General features: G+C 56.0%; 11 protein-coding genes across 11 annotated transcripts; 8 read left to right on the top strand and 3 right to left on the bottom strand.

Moving 5' to 3' along the window:
* Window positions 1–218: 218 nt before the first annotated feature.
* BDY17DRAFT_315895 (monooxygenase, FAD-binding protein) lies at window positions 219–2,183 on the bottom strand (the record flags this gene model as incomplete). The annotated part of the gene is made up of 1 exon (XM_033735959.1): window positions 219–2,183. One exon carries the CDS (start codon window positions 2,181–2,183, stop codon window positions 219–221), a length of 1,965 nt encoding a protein of 654 aa, XP_033592157.1.
* Window positions 2,184–2,696: 513 nt separating this feature from the next.
* BDY17DRAFT_293931 (Alpha/Beta hydrolase protein) lies at window positions 2,697–3,795 on the top strand. Its single transcript, XM_033733056.1, has one exon. The coding sequence runs from the start codon at window positions 2,739–2,741 to the stop codon at window positions 3,669–3,671; it is 933 nt and encodes a 310-aa protein (XP_033592158.1). The 5' UTR covers window positions 2,697–2,738; the 3' UTR covers window positions 3,672–3,795.
* BDY17DRAFT_293932 (guanine nucleotide exchange factor) lies at window positions 3,796–5,670 on the bottom strand. Its single transcript, XM_033733057.1, has 2 exons — window positions 5,385–5,670; window positions 3,796–5,331 (listed from the first exon to the last, which is right to left on the bottom strand). The coding sequence occupies exons 1-2, from the start codon at window positions 5,410–5,412 to the stop codon at window positions 4,007–4,009; spliced, it is 1,353 nt and encodes a 450-aa protein (XP_033592159.1). The 5' UTR covers window positions 5,413–5,670; the 3' UTR covers window positions 3,796–4,006.
* A 116-nt stretch (window positions 5,671–5,786) lies between these two features.
* On the top strand, window positions 5,787–11,265 carry BDY17DRAFT_293935 (Rap1-interacting factor 1 N terminal-domain-containing protein). The gene is made up of 2 exons (XM_033733058.1): window positions 5,787–8,917; window positions 8,969–11,265. Exons 1-2 carry the CDS (start codon window positions 5,891–5,893, stop codon window positions 11,198–11,200), a joined length of 5,259 nt encoding a protein of 1,752 aa, XP_033592160.1. The 5' UTR covers window positions 5,787–5,890; the 3' UTR covers window positions 11,201–11,265.
* On the top strand, window positions 11,266–12,749 carry BDY17DRAFT_293937 (galactose mutarotase-like domain-containing protein). Its single transcript, XM_033733059.1, has 3 exons — window positions 11,266–11,810; window positions 11,867–12,193; window positions 12,252–12,749. Exons 1-3 carry the CDS (start codon window positions 11,565–11,567, stop codon window positions 12,627–12,629), a joined length of 951 nt encoding a protein of 316 aa, XP_033592161.1. The 5' UTR covers window positions 11,266–11,564; the 3' UTR covers window positions 12,630–12,749.
* Window positions 12,750–12,932: 183 nt separating this feature from the next.
* Window positions 12,933–15,218, top strand: BDY17DRAFT_246961 (pseudouridine synthase; the record flags this gene model as incomplete). The annotated part of the gene is made up of 2 exons (XM_033730771.1): window positions 12,933–13,240; window positions 13,328–15,218. Coding segments are annotated over 2 exons (2,199 nt in total), but the record flags the coding sequence as incomplete, so codon positions are not given.
* Window positions 15,219–15,338: 120 nt separating this feature from the next.
* On the top strand, window positions 15,339–16,375 carry BDY17DRAFT_107490 (uncharacterized protein). Its single transcript, XM_033729166.1, has 5 exons — window positions 15,339–15,573; window positions 15,635–15,662; window positions 15,736–15,850; window positions 15,914–16,076; window positions 16,144–16,375. The coding sequence occupies exons 1-5, from the start codon at window positions 15,492–15,494 to the stop codon at window positions 16,215–16,217; spliced, it is 462 nt and encodes a 153-aa protein (XP_033592163.1). The 5' UTR covers window positions 15,339–15,491; the 3' UTR covers window positions 16,218–16,375.
* Window positions 16,376–16,389: 14 nt separating this feature from the next.
* On the top strand, window positions 16,390–17,650 carry BDY17DRAFT_293940 (uncharacterized protein). Its single transcript, XM_033733060.1, has one exon. The coding sequence runs from the start codon at window positions 16,533–16,535 to the stop codon at window positions 17,412–17,414; it is 882 nt and encodes a 293-aa protein (XP_033592164.1). The 5' UTR covers window positions 16,390–16,532; the 3' UTR covers window positions 17,415–17,650.
* A 223-nt stretch (window positions 17,651–17,873) lies between these two features.
* BDY17DRAFT_107978 (HSP20-like chaperone) lies at window positions 17,874–19,415 on the top strand. Its single transcript, XM_033729170.1, has 2 exons — window positions 17,874–18,283; window positions 18,349–19,415. The coding sequence occupies exons 1-2, from the start codon at window positions 18,250–18,252 to the stop codon at window positions 19,320–19,322; spliced, it is 1,008 nt and encodes a 335-aa protein (XP_033592165.1). The 5' UTR covers window positions 17,874–18,249; the 3' UTR covers window positions 19,323–19,415.
* Window positions 19,416–20,199: 784 nt separating this feature from the next.
* On the top strand, window positions 20,200–25,433 carry BDY17DRAFT_247541 (uncharacterized protein; the record flags this gene model as incomplete). The annotated part of the gene is made up of 6 exons (XM_033730831.1): window positions 20,200–20,337; window positions 20,593–20,808; window positions 20,896–23,651; window positions 23,796–24,066; window positions 24,121–25,326; window positions 25,383–25,433. 6 exons carry the CDS (start codon window positions 20,200–20,202, stop codon window positions 25,431–25,433), a joined length of 4,638 nt encoding a protein of 1,545 aa, XP_033592166.1.
* Window positions 25,434–25,637: 204 nt separating this feature from the next.
* Window positions 25,638–26,393, bottom strand: BDY17DRAFT_322429 (uncharacterized protein; the record flags this gene model as incomplete). The annotated part of the gene is made up of 1 exon (XM_033736802.1): window positions 25,638–26,393. One exon carries the CDS (start codon window positions 26,391–26,393, stop codon window positions 25,638–25,640), a length of 756 nt encoding a protein of 251 aa, XP_033592167.1.
* Between the last annotated feature and the right edge of the window lie 107 nt (window positions 26,394–26,500).

A 26,500-nucleotide genomic window follows, 5' to 3' on the forward strand; every position in this document is an offset into this window, starting at 1 on the left:
GGTTTTAATACCTGTACGCTCCAATTTGAGATTAATAACAAGGTCGGGTTCAGCTGTCTTCGTCTCCGAGGCACAGAGTGTTGATCCACTTTCGAGACATTGCCCCGGGGGAAGAGCTGAAATACGATGACCGTCTCTACCCGACTAAGGCTGACATGGGCACTCAGGGAATTGTCCACGTCTGCATTCTGTCTCAAGCTAGTTGCACAGCAAGGTGGTCATACATGTCCGTTCACGTCATCAGATCGCGTCTGCACCTTCATAAACCCATTGAAGAACCCCTCCGTCATTTCGCAGCCCTGCTCCGATAATGGAAAGACGGCACTGATGTACTGATCCGGGCGAACGACAACAATACACCCCTTCTCCCTGTCCACCCCTCGCTTCTTGTAGATGTCGCCAAAGCCGAAATTGTAGCTCTCCTCATCCGTAAACACCTTTTCGTAGTCCTGCAGGCCGAATTTGCCCTTGTGGGGAAGAAGTACTTCTGGCAGGTCGGTGATGTTGATGGATGTTCGTGATTGTTGCAGCACGGCTCGCACGTCAATCACGCTGTCGATGTCTTGGTCCGTCGGCGTGTACTTGGGTAGCAGCCGAGTGAAGAAGGATGTGCAGACTTCGAACAAGGGCGAGGAGTGATCGGTGGGGTCGTGCATGTTGTCGCCAAAGAGCACCATACGCCATCGGCCATCCGCCTTCATCTCGTGGCCTAAATGGATGGGTTTGGCGTCCGAAAGTCGTAGCACCTTACAGGAATGGAATCGAGTGCCAATTTGGAAGCCCGTGGCCAGATGCTGGTGCGACGTGTCCGCACTCGTGAGCAGACCAGGTCGATACCGCGTCTCAACGCCGGCCATAAAGCGACCCTGCCGAGTGAAGTACTCCTGAAAAACCGCAGGATCGATGCCGTCTTTGTCGTTAGCATCACTTTTGGGCTTCGCGGCGAACATTCGCGAGATTTCCCGGTCGAAGTCGATGAGCACTTTGGCAATGTCGTGTCGTTCTTCCGAGAAGGTGTGGAGGAGTTTGGGATCTGCGAGGCCGCGCAAGACACTTGCAAGTTTCCATCCGAGGTTGTAAGAGTCGTTCATCGACACGTTCATGCCTTGTCCGGCTTTGGCGGAGTGCGTGTGACAAGCGTCGCCTGTGATGAGGACTCGTGGATTCCGCTGATCGCGCTCGGTTTTGGGAACGTCGTCGAAGTGATCGGTCAGGCGCTGGCCAACATCGTAGACGGACCAATAGGCAATGTGTCGCACGTCTAGCGTGTAAGGCTGGAAAATGCGTTGTGCCTTGTCGATGATGTCCTCGGACGTGATCTTGCGGGTCGCGATCCGCTCATCCGGCTGCAGCTTGTCAAGCTCAATGTAGAGGCGTACGAGATACCCGCCTTCTCGCGGTATGATCAAGATGCTGCCTTCGTTGTGAGAATGAATGGCCGTCTTGAGCCGGATGTCGGGGAAATCGGTGACGACGAGCGCATCGAGCACACCCCATGCCTGGTTGGCAAAGTCGCCCTTCATCTCCAGGCCAAGTGCTCGCCGCACACCACTGCGTGCCCCATCGCAACCCACCACGTATCTGGCGCGCACCCTCTCGATCTGGCCTTGATGCTCAGGATCCAACCTCTCAACGCCCACCTCCACGCTCGCACTCTCCTCCTGCGGTATCCGCAAATCCACCATCCGCCGGCTATAGCTGGGCTCCAACCGCGTCGGACTCCACTTCATAGCATCCAGCCACAAATCGTGCAGGCGTGCCTGATTCAAAATGACATGCGGCATCTCCGACAGTCCCTCCTCTGTGTCCCTTATGCGCCCACTCCTCCTCAACCCCTTCCCATCCTCCGTCGGCGACCAAAACGTCGTCTCATTCACCCAATACGCCTCTTTCACCACCCGCTCCGCAAAGCCAAAAGCCTCGAAGATCTCGATGGAGCGGCATTGCAGGCCATCCGCTTGTCCATTCTGCAGGCGCCCCGGCTTGGCCTCGATGATGCGGGTGGTGAGGTCGGGGAATTGGGCGAGCTGTGCTCCGAGGAGTTGGCCTGCGGGGCCGGCGCCTACGATTAGCACGTCTACTTCTTCCGGCAGCGAGGTTTGGAAGTCGGGCTCGGTGGCTCCGTCGAATTGCAGTTTGAGGGGATCGCCGGAGCCCTTGAAGCCGTTGAGGTGGAATTGCATTGTATCTAGAGTGTTGGTGACATTTGGCAGGGAGGGAAGCTGGCGCTTGGGCCCATCTCACTCGTCTTACTGGGACGTTACCTTGCCCTGCTACACGATGTCCTGCGAGCCTGAGGGCCTTTTCAATATGTACTCTTTGTCATCCGTTACCTGCTCGACGCTAGTTGAACTGCCGTCTAACACTAACGCCTCGACTCCTACAGCGCATCTATAAGTCCAGGGCATCGTCCAATTCGCGCCATAGGGGGAGATGTTCATCCATAACACCTCGTCATTGTCGACCATCTGCAACCGTAGCAGAGAGCGATAGACGTCGAGTACAGCTGACAACGAATGGGAGTTCAATACCTCGAAACAATTGCTAGAGCCACCACCCTCCATTGCCTTGCACCCGCAAAAGCGCTGAATAAACTTAAGCATTCTTCCCGTCACAAAGTGGAGATATGCCACCAGCAGAAGAAAGCCTGTCGAAGGCAAAGCAAACGTGGGGAAGGTTTGGCGCGCACCCTATTGCCCACAACCAATCTCAAATCACCTTCGGGTCGGGGGAACGACATGGAAGACTCGTCAGTACTTACGTTACGTCATCCGGTGTCGATCACGTCAATGGGGATTCGTTTAAATAAAAGGCCACGAGCTGCCCCTCGTGTCCAGCATTCACTCTCCATCAATTTCTATCAATCTATCCTCCAATCTTTTCTAAACAACACACACATCATGTCCAAAGCATTCTGCAAGCACTGCGTCGACGTCCAGGAGCTTCCTGGCAAGCCCGCCGGAAAGGAGACCAAGTATGGCGGCGTCAACGCCTACGTCGCTTCCGGCAGCAAAAAGGGCACCGTGGTCGTGGCCACCGACATCTTCGGCCTCGCCATTGACAACCCCATGATCGTGGCCGACCGCTTCGCCAAAGAGACCGGCTACACGGTCGTCGTGCCCGACCTGTTCAACGGCGAGCCCATTTCCCCCAACGACTTCAAGCTGCCCAAGCACAAGGACGAGCCGCAGCCCGAGGGCGCCGACAAGAACTTTGACATTTTCGGCGCGTGGCTGGGCAAGGGCAACAAGCCTGACGAGACTTACCCCAAGTTCAAGAAGGTCATCGACCAGGCCGCCCAGGAGGGCCCTGTCGCTGCGATTGGATACTGCTACGGTGGCAAATTGATGTCGCTTGCTGGACAGGATGGTGCCGTCAAGGGTGTCGTCATCAACCACCCCGCCATGCTCGAGAAGGGCGAGGCGGCCTCCGTCAAGGTGCCGACTCTTATCAATGCATCGGAAGTCGACCCCATCTTCACCGACGACGTCAAGGAGGATTGGTTCGATACGCTCAAGTCAGCCGGCCACCTTGATCCGGCTTCGACGACTTACAAGAATGCCGTTCACGGTCATGCCATTCGTCCCGACTTGAACAAGCCTGATATCAAGAAGGCCTACGAAGACTCTTTTGCAAAATCGGTCGCTTTCTTCCAGAGAGTGCTGGCATAAGCATGGTCACGCGGAATCGCCGCTTGAAATGGCTGGTTGCGTACGATCTGAGGGACCAAAAGCTTTAAGATAAGAGACAGCCATTCAATAAATTCCAATTTCAGCCGACCAGTAATGTCCTCGTTCCTCTCAAACGTCATGTATCGTCATTATAGAATGTTTGCCGTCAATTGGAGAGAAATATGTGACAATATAGTAGCATCACAGGTCGGATCAATCGCGGAGTTGCGAGAGATGTGATTGTGGCCCATGCTCAATGGCATGAGATGCGCCGCAACTGCCGGCCGGAGCACTTCTCGCCCTCCGCACGGCTTCCGTGTCGATTTAGACTCACTCTACAGACCATCGTCACTCAATTCCTCGAATCGGCCCTCGTCCACCGCCTGCTGCACGGGATTCTTCACATCCACCACCCCCGTCGCCTTCAATCTCTCGAACAGAACGAAAAGCTTCTCTGCCTCTCGCTCCTTCTCCTCCTGCGTCATCTCTGCCTCCTCGGGCTTCTCCGCTTCCTCAGCGCTAAGTCTCTGCCCAGTAATCGGATTGACGCTGTCGGAAGAAATACTACTCGCCTCCGTAGCGTTGGCGGGGATTTCGATGTTGTGGCTCATGAGGAAGCCAGAAGCAAAGCCGTAGCCGATGTTTTTGACGAACTTGTTGGCGTCCTGGTCGCTCATTTCGAACAGCAACATGGAGATGTTTTCGCGTAGAGTTGGCAGAGTGGGAGAGCAGGATAATCTTAAAAGCCGTGCTGCCATTGTGTCGCCGACGCCCAGAGGCTTGTCTCGGTCCCGGTCGCTTGGGAGCATGATCCATCGCATCCACTCCTTCATTTGTGGAGCGGCGAGTTCGTAGAAGCGGCGGATGAGGGTGCAGAGGGGTGCGGCGGCTTGATCCAGGTCCTGTTCGGGCATGGTCACGATGGCTTTGTTGAGTATGGAGGTCAAGCGCTCCACGACCTCCTCGGGACACTTGTAGGGGAAGAGCGGGCTCGAGTAGGCATAGGGTCCGACGGGAGTCTTCTTGCTGGCTGCCCCGAGGTCAAGATTGAGCAGTGCGTTTAGGATGTAAGTGATAGGTGATTGCAATGGTGGCGTTGGTAATGGGTGATTTGTTAGAAGGCTGGCCAGCGGTTCAACAGATGGCGTGAACTTCGGAATTTGATCGGGGTAGTAGTGAGTGACATTAAACAGCAACTTGAGCGTCTCCACGAGGGATTGGTCTTCCATAGCAGAGGCTGCTGATTTTCGCCGCGCTAGCTTGGATGAGAATGCCTTTGCGTGACGTGATATGTGCTGGTTGATACTTTCGGCCAGCCCATTATTCGTGATGAGCGCTTCAAAGTCGAGCTTGGTGTTGTACGTAAGAAGAAAGAGAATTCTGGAGATGAGAAATTCGTCGTCGCGGTCATTGATCTTCAGGCGCTCGGCTGCCTTGCTGGCATATCCAATGTCGACAAAGGTTTGTCGAGATGGTTCGTGGAGCAAGAGGGCGTTGGCAAGACATCGTAAGGCTTCGTGAGAGGTGGATGTACTTTTCCCGTTGTTGTAATCGAGGCCATAGTTTGACAAGACTTTGATGCCCTTCTCCGTGAATATCGGGCCTGCTGTGTCGGGATTGCGACCAAAGATTTTAACCTGGCCGAGAATGGCCTCCACTTCTGCGAGAGAGTGAGTGGGCGTTGATGAGGAGTTTGATCGATCTACCACAAACCTTTGAGCGACAACTTGGCGCTTTCCATGTTGCGGTCGAGTTCCAGTAGGAGCTGGTCGATTTGTTGGCCGTCTAGTTCCAACTTAGCAAGCGTTCGAGGCTAGAGTGGGAAAATAGAGCTCACTGCTGATACCGCTGCCAGACATGTCGCCGGACGGGCGCATTGCCAACATCTTGGACAGCAATTGCGGCTTCACCTTTGCTGGAGGAGTCTGCGGGAAGAAGGTCGTTTGCGCAGCGGTGAAACAATTTGCCAGCGCATGCGGTAGGTCGTGTGAGAGGATGGATGCGCGAAGTTGCACCCCACCAAATGCATTCGGGAGCGCATTCCGAAAAAAGCACGCTAGTGCTGCACCCTTTGAACCTTAAATCACGTCGCGTCACCCGCCTCACCTCGCCTCCAACCTCCCTCCCTCCCTGTGTCCATCTCGACATACACCCTGCACCAGCATGGTATTGCTTGTCCTGGATTGTGCATCTTCTGCGGCGTTCGGGCAGAGGTAGCCATGTTGTCTGTTGCGTCTTCTCCTCTTGGTCGATTGCCACAACGACCTCCAACGCCTCCGCGAGAGGTCGCTAAAGCAGTGGACGATGCCATCGCTTTGCTCGATGATAGCAATGAAGTCGAGCGCGCCTTGAATGGGCAGAGCGTGCTGAAACTCCCTCGCGAACAGTCCGACGACTCTCCGCCTTCCTCACACGGCAGCTCCGGCAGCTCCAACACCGCGAAGAAGGTCGGCTTCTCCCTCACCACCGCCACAATCGATCCGGACACTTCACGTCTTTACCCCACTCCAGGTAGTCGAGGCGCGAGGAAGTCACTCTCTTCACGCCATTCCAAGCCCATCAGATCGATTCTCAAACCATCGACACTACCTCCCACCCCCGACACCACCGAATCCAAGCGCGCAGTCTATTCTCCCGACACTCCGGGGAGCTTCTCCACGATGATGCAATCCATCGTCCAACAGCTGGCCGCGCCCGCTCGAAGCGTCAAACTCGATGCGTACCTTGCGCTCAACGGCGTGTTGCAGACTTACGATGGCGTGCCCGACGCCGAAGCAATGACCGAGCACAGTGCCGCCATGATGCAATTCCTTACCCGAGACATGATGTGGAGACATGAAGAAGGCAATCTCGACATCCAAATCATCACCCAATCGATAAAATTGGTCTGTGCCTTGCTCTTCGACCCCAAGCTTCGAGAGACCTTGGACGATGATTTCAGAAACTTCATCACCGATCGCGCCCTCGCCGTCCTCGAGGACCCTGACATGCCCAAAGCCCTGGTGAAAACACACATGTATCTCCTCGCGATGCCGGCGCTCCGCTCACCAAACATGACTCCCGGCAAGATCGAAAAGGTGTTGATCGCTTTGAGGACCATCCACGACACCTGCAGCGGAAACAATGTCATCGCAACCCGACTCGTCATCTATAATCGCATGTTCGACCGAGATCCCCACACGATGCTTGCCCGAACTGATGACTGGCTGGAACATCTGTTGCATGGAATGCTCAGCAGCATCAAAGAAGTGCGCCTCCGAGCGATCGAGACTTGCACTAGAGCGGGCATGGTCTTTGGCCAGCAACCTCACGCGGCAAAGGCGCTGGATGAGCTGTTTGAGTTTGAAACCGTGGTGGAGGATGGGGTGACCTATCTCGATTTCTTCAAGACACAGCTTCTGCAAATGATCTCTGACAAGGAGATTGGGCCGTGTGTACCTCAGATTTGGGCCGCAGTCATCTTGTTCTTCCGCAGCAAACGGCTTCCGTTGGAGAAGTGGACGAAGCTCAAGTCTTGGACCTCCATCATTCAAAAGTGTCTAAATTCCAGCGACATCGCGATCCGATATCAAGCTATCCTGGCCTGGAACAAGATGGTCTTTGTGATCATGCCGAGCGCAGCCACGACGACTCCGATCATGGCCATGCTGAAAGTGCCCATTACCACAGGACTCGAGAAGAAAGGCAGCGACAAGTATTCACGGCAAGTGCGGCATTACGCTTTGGACAGTTATTGCAATCTTCTGCATTACGCCTTCCGACCGGGATTGTCACATGAGGAGATTGACCGAGCTTGGGAGGTGTACGTTGAGGGCGCTCTCTCCTCCATCGACACGTCCACAGCCAGACGGGGCTTCAATCTGTGTCGAGTACTACATGGCTTACTCAACGGGCGTACTGGTGTGTGGAACGTAAATGCGGCGCCTGAGCAGGTGGTCATCCACTCGGCGGATCTACCCAAACTCGACCCTCGATGGGTTCGATCCCGCTTGGACAAGGTGCTTAGAGTGCTTGAGCCAATCATTGCTGCAGACATGTGGTCGGCAGCGGGTGCAAGTGAGGCGCTGGACGTCACCTGGTACTATTTGATGCGCGCCATTGCCGACGCGGGCAATCAAGAGGTCAAGACCTCGATTGAGCTCAAGCAAGCACTCGCGCTTCTCGTCAACCTGTTCCGCAGATTGTGGTATGGGCACGGAAATATACCACAAGGCTGCGAGCGGAGCTTATGGCTGAAGAAATATTTCGCACGACTTGACACCATCATCACTGCAATCGGCCCTGGACCATGTACCGAAGAAATCCTAGCGGCCGCCGACAATGATACCATCGAAGTTGCTCCGACTCCGTCCCACAAGCCGAAACGACAATATGGCCCGACGCAGTCCTTCTTAGGCATACTGTTTGCGCAGTTTTACTCTCCACCAGACGCTATGCGCATAGACGATTACTTTGAGGATGCAGCATGGGCAATCCTAAAGAGATTGACCTCTTCACAGCCTGGCTCAATCACGAAACTCGCATTGCTCGATAACAGCTTGAAATTCGCAAGCTGTGCACCGAAGTCTTACCAAACTCCCCTGGTCAAAGAACGACTTTGGACTGCTGCAGCTCGAGTTGCGATGCAGCTCTTGAGTCCGGAAACACCAATAGCTGGCGCATCAGAATCGCAGAGCGCCGGCCATGGTCTTCGTCATGCTCTCAATGTGCTCACTGCAGGCCTATCTCTACCGAGCACATCCGCGACGACGTATGACCTCTACAGCTCCATCTTTGAAGCTGCACGAGGCTTGGCTGGTGATGCTGGCGTTGTGCTTGCTCTAGTAGAACCGTTTTCCAAAGCTCTGACCAGCAACTCAACGACCATAACCGTGCCCGATAGAGTCGAGTTGGCATGCGAGATGCTCACGACAGCACCATGGCCGCGCAGTCGTCAAGACATGGATTCGGCACACAAGGCTCTGTGGGGGGTAAGCATGGCATCACTCAGATCACCTGTTTTCGATCCGTACAACTCCCTCTACACATTGACGAACAACCTTTCTGCGAGCCTCTACGATGGAGTCGATACCGACAAGCGTCTGTCCGCGATCTCTCAAAGCTTCTTCACTGCCACTGTGGACTTTCTTGACCGAAGCCCCATCTCTCAGCTCGTTCTTGCACTCCGCAGGACTCAAGCATGCCTTACTCCGTGGATCCGAGATGCTTCTCGGAAGACGGACATGAGTGAGGAAATGTCGGGATCTGTCAGTCCTCGTCATCAAAATTGCAATGCGTCCATGCTGATTTCGTCACAGGTCTGTGGGCTCTGGTCTGGTATTATCAAATTGCTCGGCAAGCTGCCTAACACGGACACGACCCTGCTCAAAGCGATTGATCAGCTTCTCGTCGCAGGTTTGACCAGTCCCCATCGAAGTATTGTCAATTCAACAATCATCTTCTGGAACAATACGTTTGGGACTCAGGAGACTCTGGAGTATTCTGTCGAGCTGGAGAAGATTCTTCGAGCCCGCGCCATTGATGCAGAGATCACTCTTCCTTCTTTGTCCGACAGTAACATAGGAGAGGCTGTCGCAGTGCTGCCGGAGTTTTTCGAATCACAGAACGAAGCGCCCGCCACCTCCCTGCCTGTCCCGCAGTCGATGGGCTCGGAGAAGAGTCATTTGCTCGCAAGTCCTTTCAAGCCAACAGCGCGAAACTCGCTTGTCAAATCTCCCCTACAGAAAGCCGTCGGTGCCTCGAGTCCGGCTGGACACAAACCCCGAAGATCCGTCAGTACGACGCCCAAAGCACGCCTGCGACATGACGATTCCCAAATCCAATTCGAACACATTGTCGACTCTTCTCCTCTCCCACAGGAAGACGAATCTCAGCTATTGACGGAGCATCAGAAAGAAGTCAAAGCGCGGCAACACCAGAACGCACAACTGTTCCCCGCCTTCTCGTCAAGCCCACAGGCCCAATCGACTGCGCTGCAGAAGAATGTGCCCAAGCGACTGGACTTCACTGCTCAGCTTCAGGTGTTGCCAGAGGACAGTGATGCGCAAGGGACCCCGACTGCGCTGCCAGAGAATCCTGAGTCGAATGATGACGTTCCGTCCTCACCCACGCCTTCTTCCAAGGGCAATAGTCAGACCGCTATCGAGGTGGACGTTGACGACAATGAGGCCGAGGAGGAGATCGCCGAGGATCCACCATCTTCGCCTCCTCGTGCTGAACATGCAACAGTGCTCGCCTCCACCGAAAGGAAGGAAGAGAATGACAACGATCATGGCCACGATATCGATGGATCGACTACCGAAGTCATGGATTTTGCATTGGCCAATGCTGGTGTGGAACGTGAGCAAGAAATCGGTGTGGCGTCGGTTGTGCCAGGCATTGAACTCCACGACGCTCAACCACTCGAAGCTCTTACGGAGCTACACTCTGACACGGACTTGCCTACGATTCAGCTTCAGCTGGAAGAAGAGGCAGCATCTGGACCGCTCAACGTGGACAGTGGCGCACGAGAGCATTCCACAAACGAAGGACAAGCGGTGTTTGACAACGACGAGCCAAGCCAAGTCGCGATCATGGACGAAGACAACGAAGTGACAAGGGTCGAAAACTCCTTTGTGATAATCGACAGTGCAGAGACACCGGGCGACTCGCAGTCGACGGATGGCAGTCAAAGGTCAACTCGCAAGCGAAAGAGGACGACATCCACGAAATTCACGACGAAGAAGCAACGCAAACGCGAGTCGCCGTTGAAGCGCATCGCCTCCTACATCTGGGGCCAAAGCCAGGAGGAGGTCGACGAAGACGACGAAGACATTGGTGAGGAGATTGTGGTTGCAAGCAGTCAGAGGATGCCGTCGCCATCGCCCGAACCAGCAGAGCCGGCGGTGGAGGCGTTGTCCATTCCGATCACACCGATGCCTCAATTCGAGGTTGAAGCGCCGGATGTGATTGTGAAGGTAGAAGTAGAAGAAGAACAACCGCAGGCTCTTGTAAAGCGAGGGCGTGGACGTCCGAGAAAGCCAGAAACTCCTGTTGTCTCCATCGGCGAGACTGGACCTGAGAAGAGACTCAAGCGAAAAGCATCCACGCTGAGTAGCTCGAGTGCAGCATCGGACGAGCAGACGTCTTCAAGCATCGTCAAAGCTACGCCGGCTCCGAGCAAGGCTAGAAAGGCGCGAAAAGATCAAGATGCGGGAGAGTCACGAAGCCTACGCACTAGGAAAGTGGCGGCGGTGGTGATCAATCGAGACGAAGTGGTGGACAGCCAATTTCTTGCCGAGACAACTAACGTGGAGGAGAACAATGCTGATGAGGGTGTGGAAGACGTTGGGGAGCCTGCATCTGCATCGCAAGCAGAGACTACGAGAGCCATTGCGACGCCGAGAGGCATTTTGAACCGCATGCGGGATGCATTGGCCGATCTTGGGGGACTTATTCTCGGGTCTCAGGAAGAGCGGCAGTTTGATGATCTGCTGTTTGAGTTCCGCCGGGAGGTTCATGAGGCTGGTCGGCGAGGGAGGGGAACTTAGAGTTGTAGGGTGAGAAGATGAGTTGATAGCTTACTCTAAGGACTAGACCATGATCTCGTTGCACCGATTGATTAGGCCGAACGCTGTTGAGGCTGTAGGGACCAAATTAGGCTGAATTGATTGACTTTGACCCCACGTGCACTCACAAGCGTTAAAGAGCTTGAGCTCAACATCGCTTGACGTCGCCGCACTTGCCGATCAGAACTTCATCCATTGAATTTCGAAACACGTTTGTCCACTTTTCTCTTGTGCTACCGGCCAACGAAATTCCTCCCTCCAAAAGGCCAGCAGCACAAACGTCTAGCTGTGTCTCAACTTCCTCTCTTTCACCACCACATCCCAACCCCGCACATCCCCACGAACCATGGACCGCCCAAACAAACCCGCCGCCCTCTCCCCCTCCTCCACCGGGCCCCAACCCACCGTCCGCAGCGACAAGGGCCGCGTGACTGCCACCCTGCCTACGGGCGACTCCGTCGAAGTCCTCACATACGGCGCGACAGTCATAAGTTGGAAGAGCGGCAGCGGGCAGGAGAACTTGTGGGTGAGCGAGGCGGCGAAGCTGGATGGGAGTAAACCCGTGCGCGGCGGAATCCCGGTCGTCTTCCCGGTATGTTTCCAAGGGGTGTATGCGGTGTCGACGGTATGCTGATAAGATGGTCGTAGTGCTTCGGTCCCCCGCCTAAAGACCATGCGACTGGAAAGCTGCCTCAGCACGGCTTTGCGCGGAACTCGCAGTGGGAGTTTCTCGGCAAGTCGTCTTCGGAGTCCGGGGCATCGTCAAGCAAAGCAGATGATTCCGTGACGCTGGATTTCGGCCTGTCCACTGCGCAGCTGAGCGAGGAGGCGAAGAAGGCCTGGCCGTTTGATTTCGGGCTTGTGTACAGCGTTACGCTGGGCAAGGGACGCTTGCAGACGATGCTGAATGTGCGGAACGAGGGCAAGACGAGCTTTGAGTTTCAGATGCTGCTGCACTCCTATTTCCGCGTGGAGGTGAGTTGGGATTCTCAGCTTATGAAGGCCGCCGCTGTACTGACGTGTACACTCTCAGGACATCTCTCGCACGGAGACTCGCGGCCTTGGAAGCGTCACGTACGTCGACAAAGTCCTCAACGCCACCGAGCACCAGCAAACCGACCCCAACGTGCGCATCACGGGCGAAGTGGATCGTGTATACAAATCGATCAAAATCGACACCACGTCGATTGTGGAGGGCGGACAGCCCCGTCTCGACATCACGCGCGACAACCTCGAGGACACGGTGCTGTGGAACCCGTGGATTGAGAAGGCGAAGGGCATGGGAGATTTCGAGCCCAAGGACGGGTATAAGAAGATGCTGTGTGTGGAGGTTGGGGCGGTGGAGGGCTGGCAGAAGTTGGAGCCGGGTGATACGTTTGAGGGCGGGCAGATTGTGAAGAGCCATGTTTAGATGTATTCTTCATCGTGCGGAAACTTCGGGCGAGCATGGATGGGATATGAATTTCGGCGGCCATTGCCATAGTGCAGGCAGGTATTTAGACAGCAGCATAGCATCCTCTCGTTCTCTCGACCATGTATCTCAGCGCCATTCGAAAGTGAATTGAATGATGGCATTGATGGCATGTGAAATGCTGACTCATCGCCCAAAACGGCAATTACGACTTTTTGCACCTTTCACGAACTTTTTCCTGCTCGACAACAAACCCCAGCGACTGATGAGTGCAGCAAAATCAGGCCGTGTTTATCAGTCGTCTCCACAATGGCGGATAACAAGGACAACGCGGCGACAAGCCAAGAACGCGCCGTAGGCATCACAACGCTCGTTGCGCCCAATGTGCCTGGCTTTCGATGCACGATCAAGTCTCGCTACACCGATTTCCTCGTCAATGAGATTTCACCGGAGGGCAAAGTGCTGCATCTCACGGACCTGAAGCCGAAACGCCTGGAGCAGGACAAGGGGAAGAAGCCTGATGGGAATGCTGCGGTGCGATCCAATGGTGTGGAAAGCGCTGGCGATGCGAAAGTTGCAGACGAGACGTCCGCAGGCAAACGGAAGGATCTGTCCGGCGAGGATGATGGAGTTCCTGGCGATTCGACTGCTCCTCGTAAGAAGCAACGACTAGATGAGGCGAATGGTGCCGATGCAAGCGTTGCAACCGCAGACGCCTCCAAACCCGTGTCCAGGCAGGAAGTCATTGCCGCAATCGCAGACGCCGATAAGGAAACCATCAAAGACATCTTCGGCGAGGAAAAGACAAACGCAATCCTGGCCCTCTACGCCAGCGTCCTTCAGCACCCAGATCGCAAACCACGTGACCACCCCTTAGTCAAATCAGATGTCATCCCGGACAAGGCAAAACGCACCGAAGCGCATGTCGCCGTCCGTCGCATCTTCTCTTCCAAACTCGAAACAGCAACAATGCCGGAGACGCCTGGTGTGATTTCCATCAAAGCCGCATCGACCAGAGGACCTAGTGGCGCGCGCGCTCCGATAAATGTGGACGGCAGCGGCGCTTTCCAGAAGGGCAAGATTGGATGGAATGAGCTGGGTGGCGAGTACTTGCATTTCTCGCTGTACAAGGAGAACAAAGATACGATGGAGGTGCTGTATCACATTGCTTCGAGGCTAAAGGTGCCCGTGAAAAATTTCCAGTTTGCGGGGACCAAGGATCGTCGGGCGGTGACGGTGCAGCGTGTGGCGATTTTCCGGGTGCATGCTGAAAGAATTGCGGAGGTGAATAAGACGGCAAGGGGGTGGAGAGTTGGAGACTTCGAGTATAAGAAGCATGGGTTGGAGCTGGGAGAGTTGAAGGGGAATGAGTTTCTGTTGACGCTAAGGGACTGCATCTTCGATGGGGAGGAGGCCTTGGCTCACGAGCAGCGATTGGACCTGGCGCGGAACGTGTTGGAGCAGGCGACGAAGACATTCGCGGAGACGGGCTTCCTGAACTACTACGGCCTTCAGCGATTTGGGTCTTTTGTCACTGGCACGCACGTCACTGGACAGAAGATCTTGAACGGGGATCTCGAAGGGGCCATCAACTCCATCCTACATGTCCCCGAGCATCTGCTTGAGGAGCAATTCACCGCCGAGATGGACGGGAAGAAGATCCCTCAAGACGACCTTGACCGCGCGCAAGCCATCAAGCTGTGGCGAGACGGGAAGGGGAAAGAGGCCATGCAGAAAATCCCGAAGAGGTTCCAGGGTGAAGCCTCCATCATCCAATACTTGAGCAAGAAGGATAAGAAGAACGGGAAGCTGATGCAAGAGAACGACTGGCAAGGCGCGCTGACGCAGATTCCTCGCAACTTGCGCCTCATGTATGTGCATGCGTACCAGAGCTTCATCTGGAACACCGCTGCGGGCAAGAGATGGGAGCTGTTCGGAAAGAAAGTGGTGGAGGGAGATCTAGTCATCGTGGGCGAGAAGGATGACATGGCCGATGCAGCCAAAGACGAAGTCGACGAAGACGGCGAGCCCATCTTCCATCCGGCAGAAGACGACAGCGCGCCCTCAGCGGAGGAAAAGTTCACGCGGGCGCGCCCATTGAGCAAGGAGGAGGCGGAGAGCGGCAAATTCGACCTCTTTGATGTGGTCTTGCCACTTCCGGGCTATGATGTGATGTACCCCGGCAACGAGCTGGGCAAATTCTACGAAGAGTTCATGGCTTCCGAAGCTGGTGGGAACATCAACGCGCATAGCATGCGTCGCTCCTGGAAGGACATCTCCATGTCCGGAGCGTACAGGAAACTGATGGCTCGGCCGGGGAAGGCGCTGTCGTTTGAAGTGAAGAGCTATGTTGAGAACGAAGAGCAGATGGTCGAGACGGATTTGGAGAGGATTCAGAAGCTTGAGGGTGGGGAGGGTGGTTCCAACGGCAAGGCTGAGCCTTCTTCGGAGGGCCCTGCGGCGGGAATGAAGAAGATTGCGGTCGTGTTGAAGTTGCAGTTGGGAAGCAGCCAGTATGCGACGATGGCGTTGAGGGAGCTGACCAAGGGGTACGCGGGGAGTTTTCAGCCAGAGTTCCTGAGCAGGTAGCAATAAGTAGTCGTGAATACCTGCAGCGCTGAAGTACCTCGAAGGATAAGGTAGCCTGTCCCTTCCCAACGCGGCAACGATACGCTCCTGCCCTTTGCGGAATTTGCCCTGCGCCAGTCGCGTGCCCCACCATTACCTCATCCTTTGTGATAAAAAGTGTCTCGCCGGGTTACATCTGAAGTCTCGCATTACTCTGCAATCCTGTTTACCACCCCCAACGGAAGAAGAAACCACATCAGAATACGCAAGCCAACCACACACAAGACCCTCACCATGTCTTCCGCAGCCATCCCCACCTCCACGGCCGTCGTGGAATCGACTGTCATCCGGGCCCCGCTGGCTCACGTTTGGCATTGTACGTTTCCAATTTCTACACACGCCATGAGAAAAGATGTCCCGCTGACATGTGCTACCAGACATCAAGCTCCAGGACTTCTCCAAATTGTAAGCACGAACAACACACCAAAGCCAGCGTTTGTCACACAAGCTTACACCCTCCTCCTTCCCTCCCCAACAGCTGGTCCGCCATCACCAAAAGCGAAACCGTCAAAGGCGCAAGCGAAGAGGCGGACGTCTTCAAATGGAGCTTCAAAGACGGGACAGTGCTGGAGGTTAAGCAGGAGGAGCATAGCGTACACATACGCCCTCCACCAGACACATCAAAGCGAGATCGAATGTACTGATTGAAACACTAGGCCATCCACCACTACATCACCTACAGCATCATCACCGCCCAGCCGGAGCTGACGTACTCGTCTGTTTTGAGCACGATTCGCTGCTACGCCGTGACGAGCGGAGAGGCGGAGGGGAGCACGTTTGTTGAGTGGACGGGGAATTTCTCGAGTGATGCTGATGCTGGTATGTTCTTGTTTGATCGTGAGGATTGATTGTGGAGATGGAGAGGTTTGCTGATGGTCTGCTCTAGGTGTCATCCAAGATGCAAAGTTCAAGCGGCGTGAGGCTCTGGCCGATTTGGCAAAGGCTGCTGCGAAGAAGTAGACGCGAATGAGGTCAATGCCACAAGAGCTGGGAACTTGAAGGAGAGAAGAGACCGTCTCGCCGAAGATAATGTCGTGGAAGATCAGTGAGACGGGAAAAGTTCAAGAGTCAAGAGGCAGATAGAAGGATAACGCAAATCATACTGCATACACCCCCACAAGGGCTGCCAAAGTCTCATGACGTCCAGTTCACTTGATGTGATCTCATGTGTGATATCACAAGTGAGGTTTCATGTCCACAGGTATCTACATATTCACTTGAGGCACTGCTGGCAGCTGACACCTGATTACTTGCCAAACACCACTCCCGCTCACCATGAGCAGTCTTTGGATTGTACAACGACTCCTTGAGCAGCAACCAGCAGTGCCAACGGCACCCCAAGCAATGGAGTCCGCAACTCTCCGGCGTTCCCGACGCTTGCATATCTACGACTCCAATGGCCGCGATTTCCTAGCAGACAGCATGGGCTGGAGTCGCTCAGAGCTCGAACAGTGGCTCACCTCGCCCGACGTTCGACCTCACCTCCAGCTGTGGTATAAGCTTTGCGTTGCTACACCGGCACATTTCAACGAGAGTATCGAATGGATCAATACCGGGGAGAACGGATACTACTACCGCAAAGACGACGGCCTCGAAGACGACTTACTCTTAATGTGCATGGACGAAGGCCTTGGCGACAAAGCAGCAGAGCCCCAGCGCCGCTCACCAGAAAACGCCGGTGGATCCACGTACGCAGACGAGCACGCCGATACCCGCGAATGGATCACGCAGGAGCTGTGGGCGAGGACGGCGTGGAGGATTGTGGCGGCGAATCGGGGCCCGGGCGAGGCGTTCGAGGTGCCTGCGCGGCGACATTCGGCGGCTTGTTTTGGGTTCGCGATTGATTTGCTGTGTGTTGCTTTTCATTCGCTGGCTTTTCGGGGGACGGATTCGGTGTATGAGGGGTTGATCTGTGGGGGTCGTCTCGGGGGCTGGGGTTCAAGGCGTGTTGATTTGCCGAAGGAGAGCAAGGATGAGGTGGTCGACGAACAGGCTGAGAACGGAATAGTGGAGGAGGAGTCGGAAACGGAGACGGAGATGTCGGAGGGCAGCACCGCTGGAGAAGACACGGAGAACGGCATATTGACCTCGCCGGCAACTAGTCTGGATGAGGCGGACATCGGCGAAGAGATTGTCGTGAAGATGCGGCTGCCCTAGTCTGTGGCACGGAGACGCCGATGAAGGAGCGAGTCTGATCATCGGGATCGTAGAGGCTCCTCCCTTGCAACAAGGAATAGCTTCGCCAGTGACAAAGAGGTGTTCATTTTGGGAAATCCCGCGCGGCCTTTCTGCCTATAAGGTCAGCCTCTCAACCAATGACAAGACCGGACGAGATGACTCTAACGAAGCCCTAAAAGCAAAGGCAGGACTAGAGCGGTCTACTCAACGTACCCTCGTCTACTTTTCCCGTGCTCCTCCGTGTCGAAATACGCAAGACCCAATAAGCTACGTGGAAGAGAAGTGGAAAGGGTACTCGGGCGGGCAGCTCGACAGCGATCCGACGCTAATGCGGCCGCGCCACCTACTTCGCCTACTTTTTCAAACGCTAGTGCAATCCTCTAGCGCGTTCGCCGAGAAGCCTTCGACCTCTCCTCCGCCAATCATCGCCGTTGCTGCCTACTTTTCTGACTTTTCAAATAGCGAGTTGCGTTTGGATGTCCGGATTGGGAAATACCACCATCTACTACGCGATGTGACTCTTGAGATGGTATTCGGGTACCGCGTCTGGAGAGCTCCAGTCGCTGACAGCTGCCTGGCCGAAGGCCTATAAAGCGGTGCTCCTCCTCTCCTGTCTCTTGTTTCTTCTTTCTCTCATCATCTCAAATGTCTATGAACAAGAAGCAAGACCAAGCCTCAAGGAAAGAAGATCTTTACACTTCTTACGCAAACTACTTGAAGACGTTCAACAACTCCACCAACAAAAACACAAAGATGTCATCGACACTCGTCAACGACACCGACAATCAACAAGGTCCCTTCTGGGACTTTGTCAATGAGCTCCAGGACCAAGGTCCTACTCATCCCTGGTTCGTCCGTTACCAGCGCCAAAAGGCTCGTGCTGCTGAGGCAAATGCCAGCGGCAACGAAGAAGGCCTTCCCAATGCCTGGAGAGATGCCCGTATCTGGACGATGCCACATCGCGGAAGAAACGGCCGTGCTCACGGGTGGGGTCATGGCGGGGGTCCTGGTCAACGTGGTCAGGAAGTCCCCGTTCAAGACGATGAAGACATGTTGACCCCGACCTCCTCCGACGGCGAGCCTGTACCGCCTACTGCTCCTGATCACCATCGTCATCATGGTGGCCGGCGAGGCGGCGCCCGAGGATTTGGCAAGGGCAGAGGAGGTTTCGGCGGCCGAGGCCGTGGCGGACCTCATGGTCATGGCCCACATGCTCATCATCACCATCATCATCACCACACAGGCGATGAGAATGGACTCTCTGGTGACGAGATGTGTCGTGGTCCACCCGGCATGGGTGGCCGCGGGCGTTTCGGTGGCCGCGGAGGTGGTGGCCATGGAGGTCGTGGTCGCGGTCGGGGCTGTGGCATGGGTCGCGGAGGCGGTGGTGACGGAGCTTCTCGCGACATCGACAACGACAAAGCAGGCGAAGTCGAGGAGACATCTCGCACTGCTTCTGCGGAGCCAATCTGTCGTCGCCCAGCAGGCATGCGTCATCTTGGCCCGCTGCCCGCCAATCCTGAGCACAACGACAAATTCACTCCGGAAACCGACTTCTTCAACCACCCCGAGGCATACATCGTCCATGTCTCGCTTCCCGGAGCAAAGAAGGAAGATATCGAAGTCAACTGGGTGGCGGAGAGATCCATTTTACGCATTACCGGCGAGGTCAAGCGCCCCGCGGATGAGGATGTGCTGAAGAACATGATCACCGACGAACGCAAGGCTGGGAAGTTTGAGAGGAGGATTCGTCTGGGCAACTGGGTCAATCCGGCTTCGGTGGATGTTGATGGAATTACGGCCAAGCTTGAGGATGGAATTTTGAGGGTTGAGGTGCCGAAGCTGGAGGCGGAATTTGTGGAGATCAAGAAGGTGGATATCAATTAGATCGTCAGGGAGAATTGGGGAATTTGACCGTATTCATTGTTACTGATTTGGTTCGGGAGTTGGGGGCTGGAATTTGAGCTTAGAATAGATACAAAATCAACCAAAAAAAGATCGCGGTGGCAGAAGTCGTTCGTTGCCTGCAAGTCTCCATGTGGTAGCGTTGTTGATCGCGTAGAGACGGCGAACATGTGGGGGTTGAGCCTTGTCGTGAACGGCAGGAAAGGCGACCAATCACAATCATTGCCACGCGCGGTACCTGGAATCATGCAGCCCGGCAGCTGTTCATCATCTCTTGGCTGCAGCTGCGGTGGATTCTCCACTCCACTGTTCCAGCCACATGGCAGACATCTCTCCCTCACATCATCAGTTGCGAGCTTTACGACGAGACGACCACCTGCACACCTGACATCTGCCAATGTTAATGCTGGAAGCGAAGGCAGACACGTAACAACCCCCCGCCAAACCCACCGACACGTGAGCGCAGGCTAGCCCGATCGAGGCGGGCGTCGCGGCGCACGGACGTTCGCTTGCAAAGCGTCACTGTTTACACACGACAGTTTACCGAACGACTCTCCAACCTCTCCGCGCGGTCCTGCACCCGTTCACACGGCCCTCCGTTCACACGGGAACGACGGTGGCTGTGTCATACATAAAACGAACACCTCCGCACCCTTCGGACGAACTGTTTTGTGTCTCACATTTCGAGCCATGCGCCGCGCGAACTCCTCCGCGTAGCAACCACCCTCCCCTCCACCCTCACCATTCAGCATCGGGCCGGCGATGCTTGAATCACTGCTACACAACCCCGTCGTGCCTGCCAAAACACGACGCTGCATGTCTTTGAGTCGAGTGTAACTCCCCGGCCTGGTTGCCCTCAATGCCCTCGCCAAAGGATGCGCGCAATCACTCGGCCAAGAAGACCCCGGATCGCTACGATGCAGATCTCGAACACGTCTTGGCTCGGAGCAGGTCGCAAGACTTCAGGTCGAAGATTGATAGCTGGATGCAAGAGGAGGTTGCTGCTGTAGAAAGCAAGCCGAATACTCCGACTCGTGGCAGTGCGAGAAGACAGGATGCGGTGCACGGCAATACATCCACTCCCCACACTCCCACCTCCGCCGAAAAGGCCAGCCCGAAGGAGGCGTCGAGCAAGAAGCCATCGCGAGAAATCGACCCCACTCGGAAGGCATGGATTCGTCGGCGGAGTAAGAGCCATGCGCATCTCACGCCTGATGCGAAGGCCGATGAACCACAGGCTCCTAGGTCGAAGCCGTCGCCGCTCGTCGAGCCCCGACTCACTCCTTCCGCCGATCCAGAGACTACACTCCCAGCGCAACGGACGGTGACCCCCAGAAGCAGAGTTATAAGCGATGACCATTGGCGTCAAGAACGCTCCGCCCGGAAGGCAGAGGCAACAGTTGAGAAAGAGGAAGTGAAGGAAGACCCTACACCCAAGCCAAAGGTGGTGCGCAGAAGTGTCGCCACTGTTGGGTTGAAGGTGCCTCCTTCTGTCCACGATTTCAAGGAAGTCAGAGAACTATCGCCAGCTCGAATACGCCCGCTACGTCGACAGCCCCGATCGCGTTCTACATCTCCGGAAGCTGAAGGTGGAAGACGAGCGACGCCGGATTATGAGTCCAGCGGTGTGAAAGTCTACATCAGGCGACGGCGAAAGTCGAAGCCATCGAATGATATGGATCGGGATTGCAAAGCTTTCAACACCTCCGAGAGCAGCTTGACTGCCCCTTCTTCTGCTGGCAGAATTGATTCGGCAACCGATCTCAGCATCCCAGATGCAACACCGACGAGGCCACCTAAACTTCGCTCCACCACTGAACCCCGAATGCGACCTCTGAAGCTATTCCCGACCATCGACACGACCCCTCCGGGAAATGTCGACAGTAAGCTGCGCGAAGCAGGCATATCGGCGGAACGCGTACGTCAACGAAGGCCTCTCGAGGAAGAAGATCGACGTCGCATCTATCAGCGAGCGACTTCGACCGGAACTGCGACGGACTCCTTCAAAATACCGGCCACCAAGGCCTCGGAGCCCCCTTCAAAGGTCTACGGTAGCCGTATCGAAGGCTGGCTAGCTAGCATGCCCGATGACCCCTTCACCGAGCCTTCCGATGCGTCGCTAGCGCCCGCAGCCCTCAAAGTACCGCAAACTAGGCCTAGGCGTGTCGATAACGCTGAGAGGGATGCTGATCGGCAGCGAAGGGGTGGAGATGTTCACCGTAGGCGCTCTCGATCTATTGGTGCCGAGAGTGACCTGCGCGAGCTTCGAAAGCCTGCTTCGGACAGTCGTATCTCCGTGGACGACTGGCTGGATCAGTCTCCAGCATCTCTTAAGCGGACCTACCCTCACAAACCGTCACGATCATTCTCCAATGATTCTCAGAACGCTCCAGGTCGGCCACATCAGAGCAATCGTCATGTTTCTGACATGACGGCGCAACGTACCGCCAGGCATCGCATATACGGCGAGTTGTCTGATCGACCGATTCCTAGTACCGGCAACCGACTTTCTACCATTGCTTCGGTGTCCTCTTTGCGCGAGCAACGCTTCAACATCCCGGAAGACAGCGTTTTGTCCAGAGCTAGCGACGGCGATGAGCCGACGAGACGCAACACGGTCAGGAGAAGCCGCTCGGTGAAGCACGATGACCTGATTTCAGTCCTCTCGCTACCAAAGGATGAAGGCCCCATTATGAATCGCGGCCGGACCGTACGGCAAAGAGGACTTCGTCCCGACAACGTCACAGTACAAGCGTTGATGAACGAAGTCTCGTCTGACGAACTCAAGTACCAGCGGGAATTGCGCACGCTTGTCGACGGCGTTGTCCCCGTGTTACTTCAATATGTCCTATCGCAAAACGGCAAGTCGAAGAGTCCGATGGCGCGCCCTGGCTTTGACAAGGGTGACGCCAGCCTCACGCAGCCGATTATCGACATGGGAGTGGTCTTGGAACGACTAAAGTCCACACATCGCGCCATCCCAATGCACGACCCGGAAGACCTCCTACGTTGGGCGCAGGTCGCTTGCAAGGTCTATTCCGACTATCTTCGAGTGTGGCGATTAGGCTTTAACGATATCGTGGTAAATCTGGCTCCCGCTGACCAACATCAACGCCCTGAAGCCTCGCACACACGCGATGATGCAGCGCCAAGGAACGCACGAAATGAAATGCTCGATGGTGAGAGTGGCGAGCGTGTCGACGTGGCTTACCTCCTCAAACGGCCACTTGTTCGCATGAAGACGTTCAGCAAAATCTTCAAAGGCATTGGGCAGATTCAACCATCGGCCATGGCCGAAGATGTAGCGAGTGCTTTTGAAGACTTGTTAGGCCGTGCAAAGCAGCGTGCACACGACGAGCACGCGAGGTTGGAAGATGAGGCCGCCGCCGCCATCGACCCCTACCGGGCGAGAAACCCTTGCAACCTTGCCCCTCTGGTCGGCGTCGAGATCCTCCCCACCAGATGCGTGCGAGCACGAGACTTTTTCGATCTGGAGTTCTTCCACTCCTCCGGGCAGCAACTCGACTGCAAGATCGAAGTCATCTTCCGCGACGAGGCCCGCAGCCTAGGCGACGCTGGCGATGTTCTGTTTTGCGAAATCTCTCCTGCCGGTCGATGGCTGCTCTTCCCGCCCATCTCTACCAGCAATGTCTCCGCTCGCAAGGGCGACAAGGATGGCGAGATGATTGTCATGATCCGCGGCCTGACTTTTGATGGTGCGGATTGGTCGGAGATGATGTCGCTGCGGTCGGATGATACTCAGAGTGCCGAGTGGATTGACATGATGGGCTCGAATCCCATGCCTCCACGCCTCAATCGTCGTTCAAGCTTCAACGTCGGGAAGTCGGCGCGAGTACAGTTTGCATCCTTGGCGCCGTCGGAGGCCTCTGACGTGCCTATTGGCGAGCAACCCACGCCTTCTGCGTCCAGATGGGAACCACAAGAGCCCACGCTGCAAGAGCGTACGACAGAGGACCGAAACGATGCGAACACCAGACCCGTGCACGCCAGATCCAAATCCGAATGGCTGCCCAGCGCCGTCCCAGCTTCACAGAATACAGAAAAGGACTATGAGGTGGAAACCGCTACGCCTCCGCGCCGTCCGACGCTGCGGAAACGCACTTCTTCCGTCCCGACGATGCAGATGCCGACCATTAGCAAACTCCGCAGAGCTATTGGGCTTGGTCCTTCTACCAGAAATGTGTCACCTTCGCCTGATGAGCTGGGTCGTGTTGAGATTGTGAAGGAGCCGACGTCTGCTCCTGCCAAGTTGCAGAAGCGGCCTTCTACGCAAGCTAGATCGTGGTCCAGGTCGGAATCCAGGACCGAGGCCCTGCCGGAGGTCCAGCCTGAAGTCCAGCCTAGAGTCCAGCCTGAAGTCCAGCCTGGAGTCCAGCCTAAGGTCCAGCCCGAGGTGAAGACGGAGGTGAAGACCGAGCTCAAGACAGAGGAGAGAGACCAAACCCCCCGCCCACTAGAAATTCCGCAGCCGCCTCCAGGGCGCAGCACCGCACTCAACTCCATTCCCACCTTCACCCCGACATTCATGCAGAAACCTCGTCGCTCCTCCTCGCCGTTGAAGCATGAGTACGAGCCTTCGACCGCCACCGAGTCCTCGGAAAGCGAGTTGTCTGATGGCGACGAGGACGAGTCGGTGACTTCGGAGTCTAGTGCTGAGGATGAGGCTGTTTCGACGTTGGGCGAGTTGCAGGATTTCAGCAAGTATGTGTCGATGCGGACGCAGGCGCAGGTTCAGGCGCAGGTTCAAGCTCAGGTCCAGGCTCAGGCGCAGGCTCAGGCTCAGGCTCAGGCTCAGATCCAAACTCGCCCAGCACCGGAATCAGTCTACTCGCCAGATGCGGATACTCTCGGTCCTTCCGAGTCTGCTTCTCAGGCGCCCTACCGAAGTGTGCCCGCGGCCAACACGAATGCACCTGCCAAGTCGGTTGCTTGTATCTTCGCTTGGTCCGAGTCTGGCGCATGGGAAAACCTGCATCCCGGAGAGTGCCAGATTGTCGTGACTCCTGGCCTCATCGAAGCGTTTGCTTTGGGGCCCGCAAGCGGTGTCAAGGCTCTCATCGCCTTGGAGTTGACTCCCTGGGTGCCTCTCCGTCGCGGTACGGCGGTGGATATCTCCATTAGGTCGCCACCCACGCCGGCATCGATTCTGCAGAAAGGGAACCACATCATGTTCCGATCGCGCAGCCCGGAAGAGTGCGAGAGGCTGTACAACGCCATCAATCGCGCACGTATCGACAATCCCACGTGGATTGCGCTGCAGAATGCACGCGGCCCGGAGCAAACGAGCAACTGGTCGGAGGTGATGGAACGCCGAAACAGTCGATCGGCCAGCAACAGCTCCGCATGGTTCAAAGCGCTGTCTCGCAAAGGCAGCACTTACCGTTCCAAAGGAACGAGATCCGCATCGATCGCCGGCAGTCAGTCGTCAGTGGGAACAACAAACACCACCTTCTCCGCTCTCCGACAGTTCGGAGGCGGCAGCAAAATCTTCAACATCGCCAAGAGCACCATCATGTCGAAGCAGAGCACGCGCAGCTCCTACAGTGATTCACTCTCCTCTGGCGCCGCCACGCCGCTCCCTATTGACCCCAGTATGGGTACGCCGATGGGCATCACCAATGCCAAGATCCGGCTGTACATTCGCGAGTCGACGGCCAAGTGGAGAGATATGGGCAACGCACGGCTGACGATCATGCTTCCGCCTCGTCGCGCCGCGTCGTCTTCTGTCCCTGCTGATCCCCGCATCACCGGGCTGGAGAAGCGTGTGTTGGTCGTCGGGAAGAAGGGAGATGCAGTGCTGGATGTCACGCTGGGTGAGAGCTGTTTTGAGCGCGTTGCGAGAACGGGGATCGCAGTCAGTGTGTGGGAGGAGGGCGTGGGGTCCAATGGCCAAATTGGTCATGCGGCTGCCACGGGAGGTGTGTCGAGCTCGAAGTCGACTGTCTATATGATCCAGATGAAGTCGGTGAGTACTGCCTATACGCCCACCGGGGAATTGATCCGGACTGACATGTTTCCCAGGAACGAGACGCGGCGTACACCTTCAGCATGGTGGGCAAGCTACGATATTGAAATGTCCAGTCCTTTATACACACTGCACGATGAATATGGGGGGAAGAGCGAGGCCTGCATGGCTTGGAGACGACATGGCTTTTTTCATTCTAATGGCATTCAGCGTTCGGCGCATTTTCGTGTGCCTTTTGGCATCGGCTTACATTGTGTGTAGCGCAGCATCTCTGTACAAACGGTCCTTGGCCGTGATCATAACATGGAGAGTCAATACCTCCCCTCAAATGCATCCGCCTTCTCCTCCACCGCCCGCGCGATCGCGTCCGCAATCGGCGTCGAACCGCCCACACAATCAATCGCCATGCCCTTCGTCCCATCCCGCTTCAGACACTCCGCCACCACAGCCGCCACATCCTCGCGCGAAATCTTCTCCGTAGTCCGCACCTTGCCCGCCTCGATCTTGCCCACGCCCGCATCCTCGCTCAGCGTCGTAGGCCGCACAATCGTCCATTCTAACCCCCGTCGCCCGTTCTCCGCCACGAGACTCCGGTCCGCCGCGAGCTTGGCGTCCATGTAGGGCCCGATTGCCTTCCACACGCGGTCGGAGCGCTCCTTGTCCGAGTCGTCGTACCACTCCGGTACAGGCCTGGCTTCCCTGTCGCGGACATCGATCGCGGAGACCATGATATACCGCTTCACGCCCGCCTTGGCCGCGGCATCCATGGAGCGAATGGCGCCATCGCGATCCACCGCGCGCGTGCGATCCGGGTTCCCCGCGCCGGCGCCGGCGCTCCAAATCACGGCTTGAGTGTTGGAGGCTTTCATCAGCTTGGCCATGTCGTCTACGCTGGAGTCCTCGATGCTTTGCACCACCGGTTTGCCGCCTAGGGCCTCGATGGAGGCGCTCTGCTCTGCTTTACGGATGATGGAGTGCACTGTGTAGCCTGCGGAGGCGAGCTGGCGGGTGATGTGGCGGGCGACTTTGCCGGAGCCGCCGAAGAGGAGGATGTTGGATGCGGCCATTTTGTTGTTGTTGTTGTTCGGAGGGGGCTGTTGGGCAGTGGGTGTGTTGGATGGACGTCGTTGATATAAGTCGGAGCGGTTGGGCTCGTGGTAGGTGGAGCGAGTGA

This window comes from Neohortaea acidophila (assembly GCF_010093505.1).
Source record: "Neohortaea acidophila strain CBS 113389 unplaced genomic scaffold BDY17scaffold_3, whole genome shotgun sequence".
NCBI lineage: Eukaryota > Fungi > Ascomycota > Dothideomycetes > Mycosphaerellales > Teratosphaeriaceae > Neohortaea > Neohortaea acidophila.

Excerpts from the sequence above, each read along its gene's own strand:
- BDY17DRAFT_293931 (XM_033733056.1), top strand. The coding sequence starts at position 2,739 with ATGGAAGACTCGTCAGTACTTACGTTACGTCATCCGGTGTCGATCACG.
- BDY17DRAFT_293932 (XM_033733057.1), bottom strand. The coding sequence starts at position 5,412 with ATGGAAAGCGCCAAGTTGTCGCTCAAAG. Across the intron at positions 5,332-5,384 it reads CGCCAAGTTGTCGCTCAAAG|AAGTGGAGGCCATTCTCGGC; the intron begins GTTTGTGGTAGA and ends ACTCTCTCGCAG.
- BDY17DRAFT_293935 (XM_033733058.1), top strand. The coding sequence starts at position 5,891 with ATGTTGTCTGTTGCGTCTTCTCCTCTTGGTCGATTGCCACAACGACCT. Across the intron at positions 8,918-8,968 it reads GTGAGGAAATGTCGGGATCT|GTCTGTGGGCTCTGGTCTGG; the intron begins GTCAGTCCTCGT and ends ATTTCGTCACAG.
- BDY17DRAFT_293937 (XM_033733059.1), top strand. The coding sequence starts at position 11,565 with ATGGACCGCCCAAACAAACCCGCCGCCCTCTCCCCCTCCTCCACCGGG. Across the intron at positions 11,811-11,866 it reads GAATCCCGGTCGTCTTCCCG|TGCTTCGGTCCCCCGCCTAA; the intron begins GTATGTTTCCAA and ends AGATGGTCGTAG. Across the intron at positions 12,194-12,251 it reads ACTCCTATTTCCGCGTGGAG|GACATCTCTCGCACGGAGAC; the intron begins GTGAGTTGGGAT and ends GTACACTCTCAG.
- BDY17DRAFT_107490 (XM_033729166.1), top strand. The coding sequence starts at position 15,492 with ATGTCTTCCGCAGCCATCCCCACCTCCACGGCCGTCGTGGAATCGACT. Across the intron at positions 15,574-15,634 it reads GCTGGCTCACGTTTGGCATT|ACATCAAGCTCCAGGACTTC; the intron begins GTACGTTTCCAA and ends ATGTGCTACCAG. Across the intron at positions 16,077-16,143 it reads CTCGAGTGATGCTGATGCTG|GTGTCATCCAAGATGCAAAG; the intron begins GTATGTTCTTGT and ends GGTCTGCTCTAG.
- BDY17DRAFT_293940 (XM_033733060.1), top strand. The coding sequence starts at position 16,533 with ATGAGCAGTCTTTGGATTGTACAACGACTCCTTGAGCAGCAACCAGCA.
- BDY17DRAFT_107978 (XM_033729170.1), top strand. The coding sequence starts at position 18,250 with ATGAGCTCCAGGACCAAGGTCCTACTCATCCCTG. Across the intron at positions 18,284-18,348 it reads CAAGGTCCTACTCATCCCTG|GCCTTCCCAATGCCTGGAGA; the intron begins GTTCGTCCGTTA and ends GCAACGAAGAAG.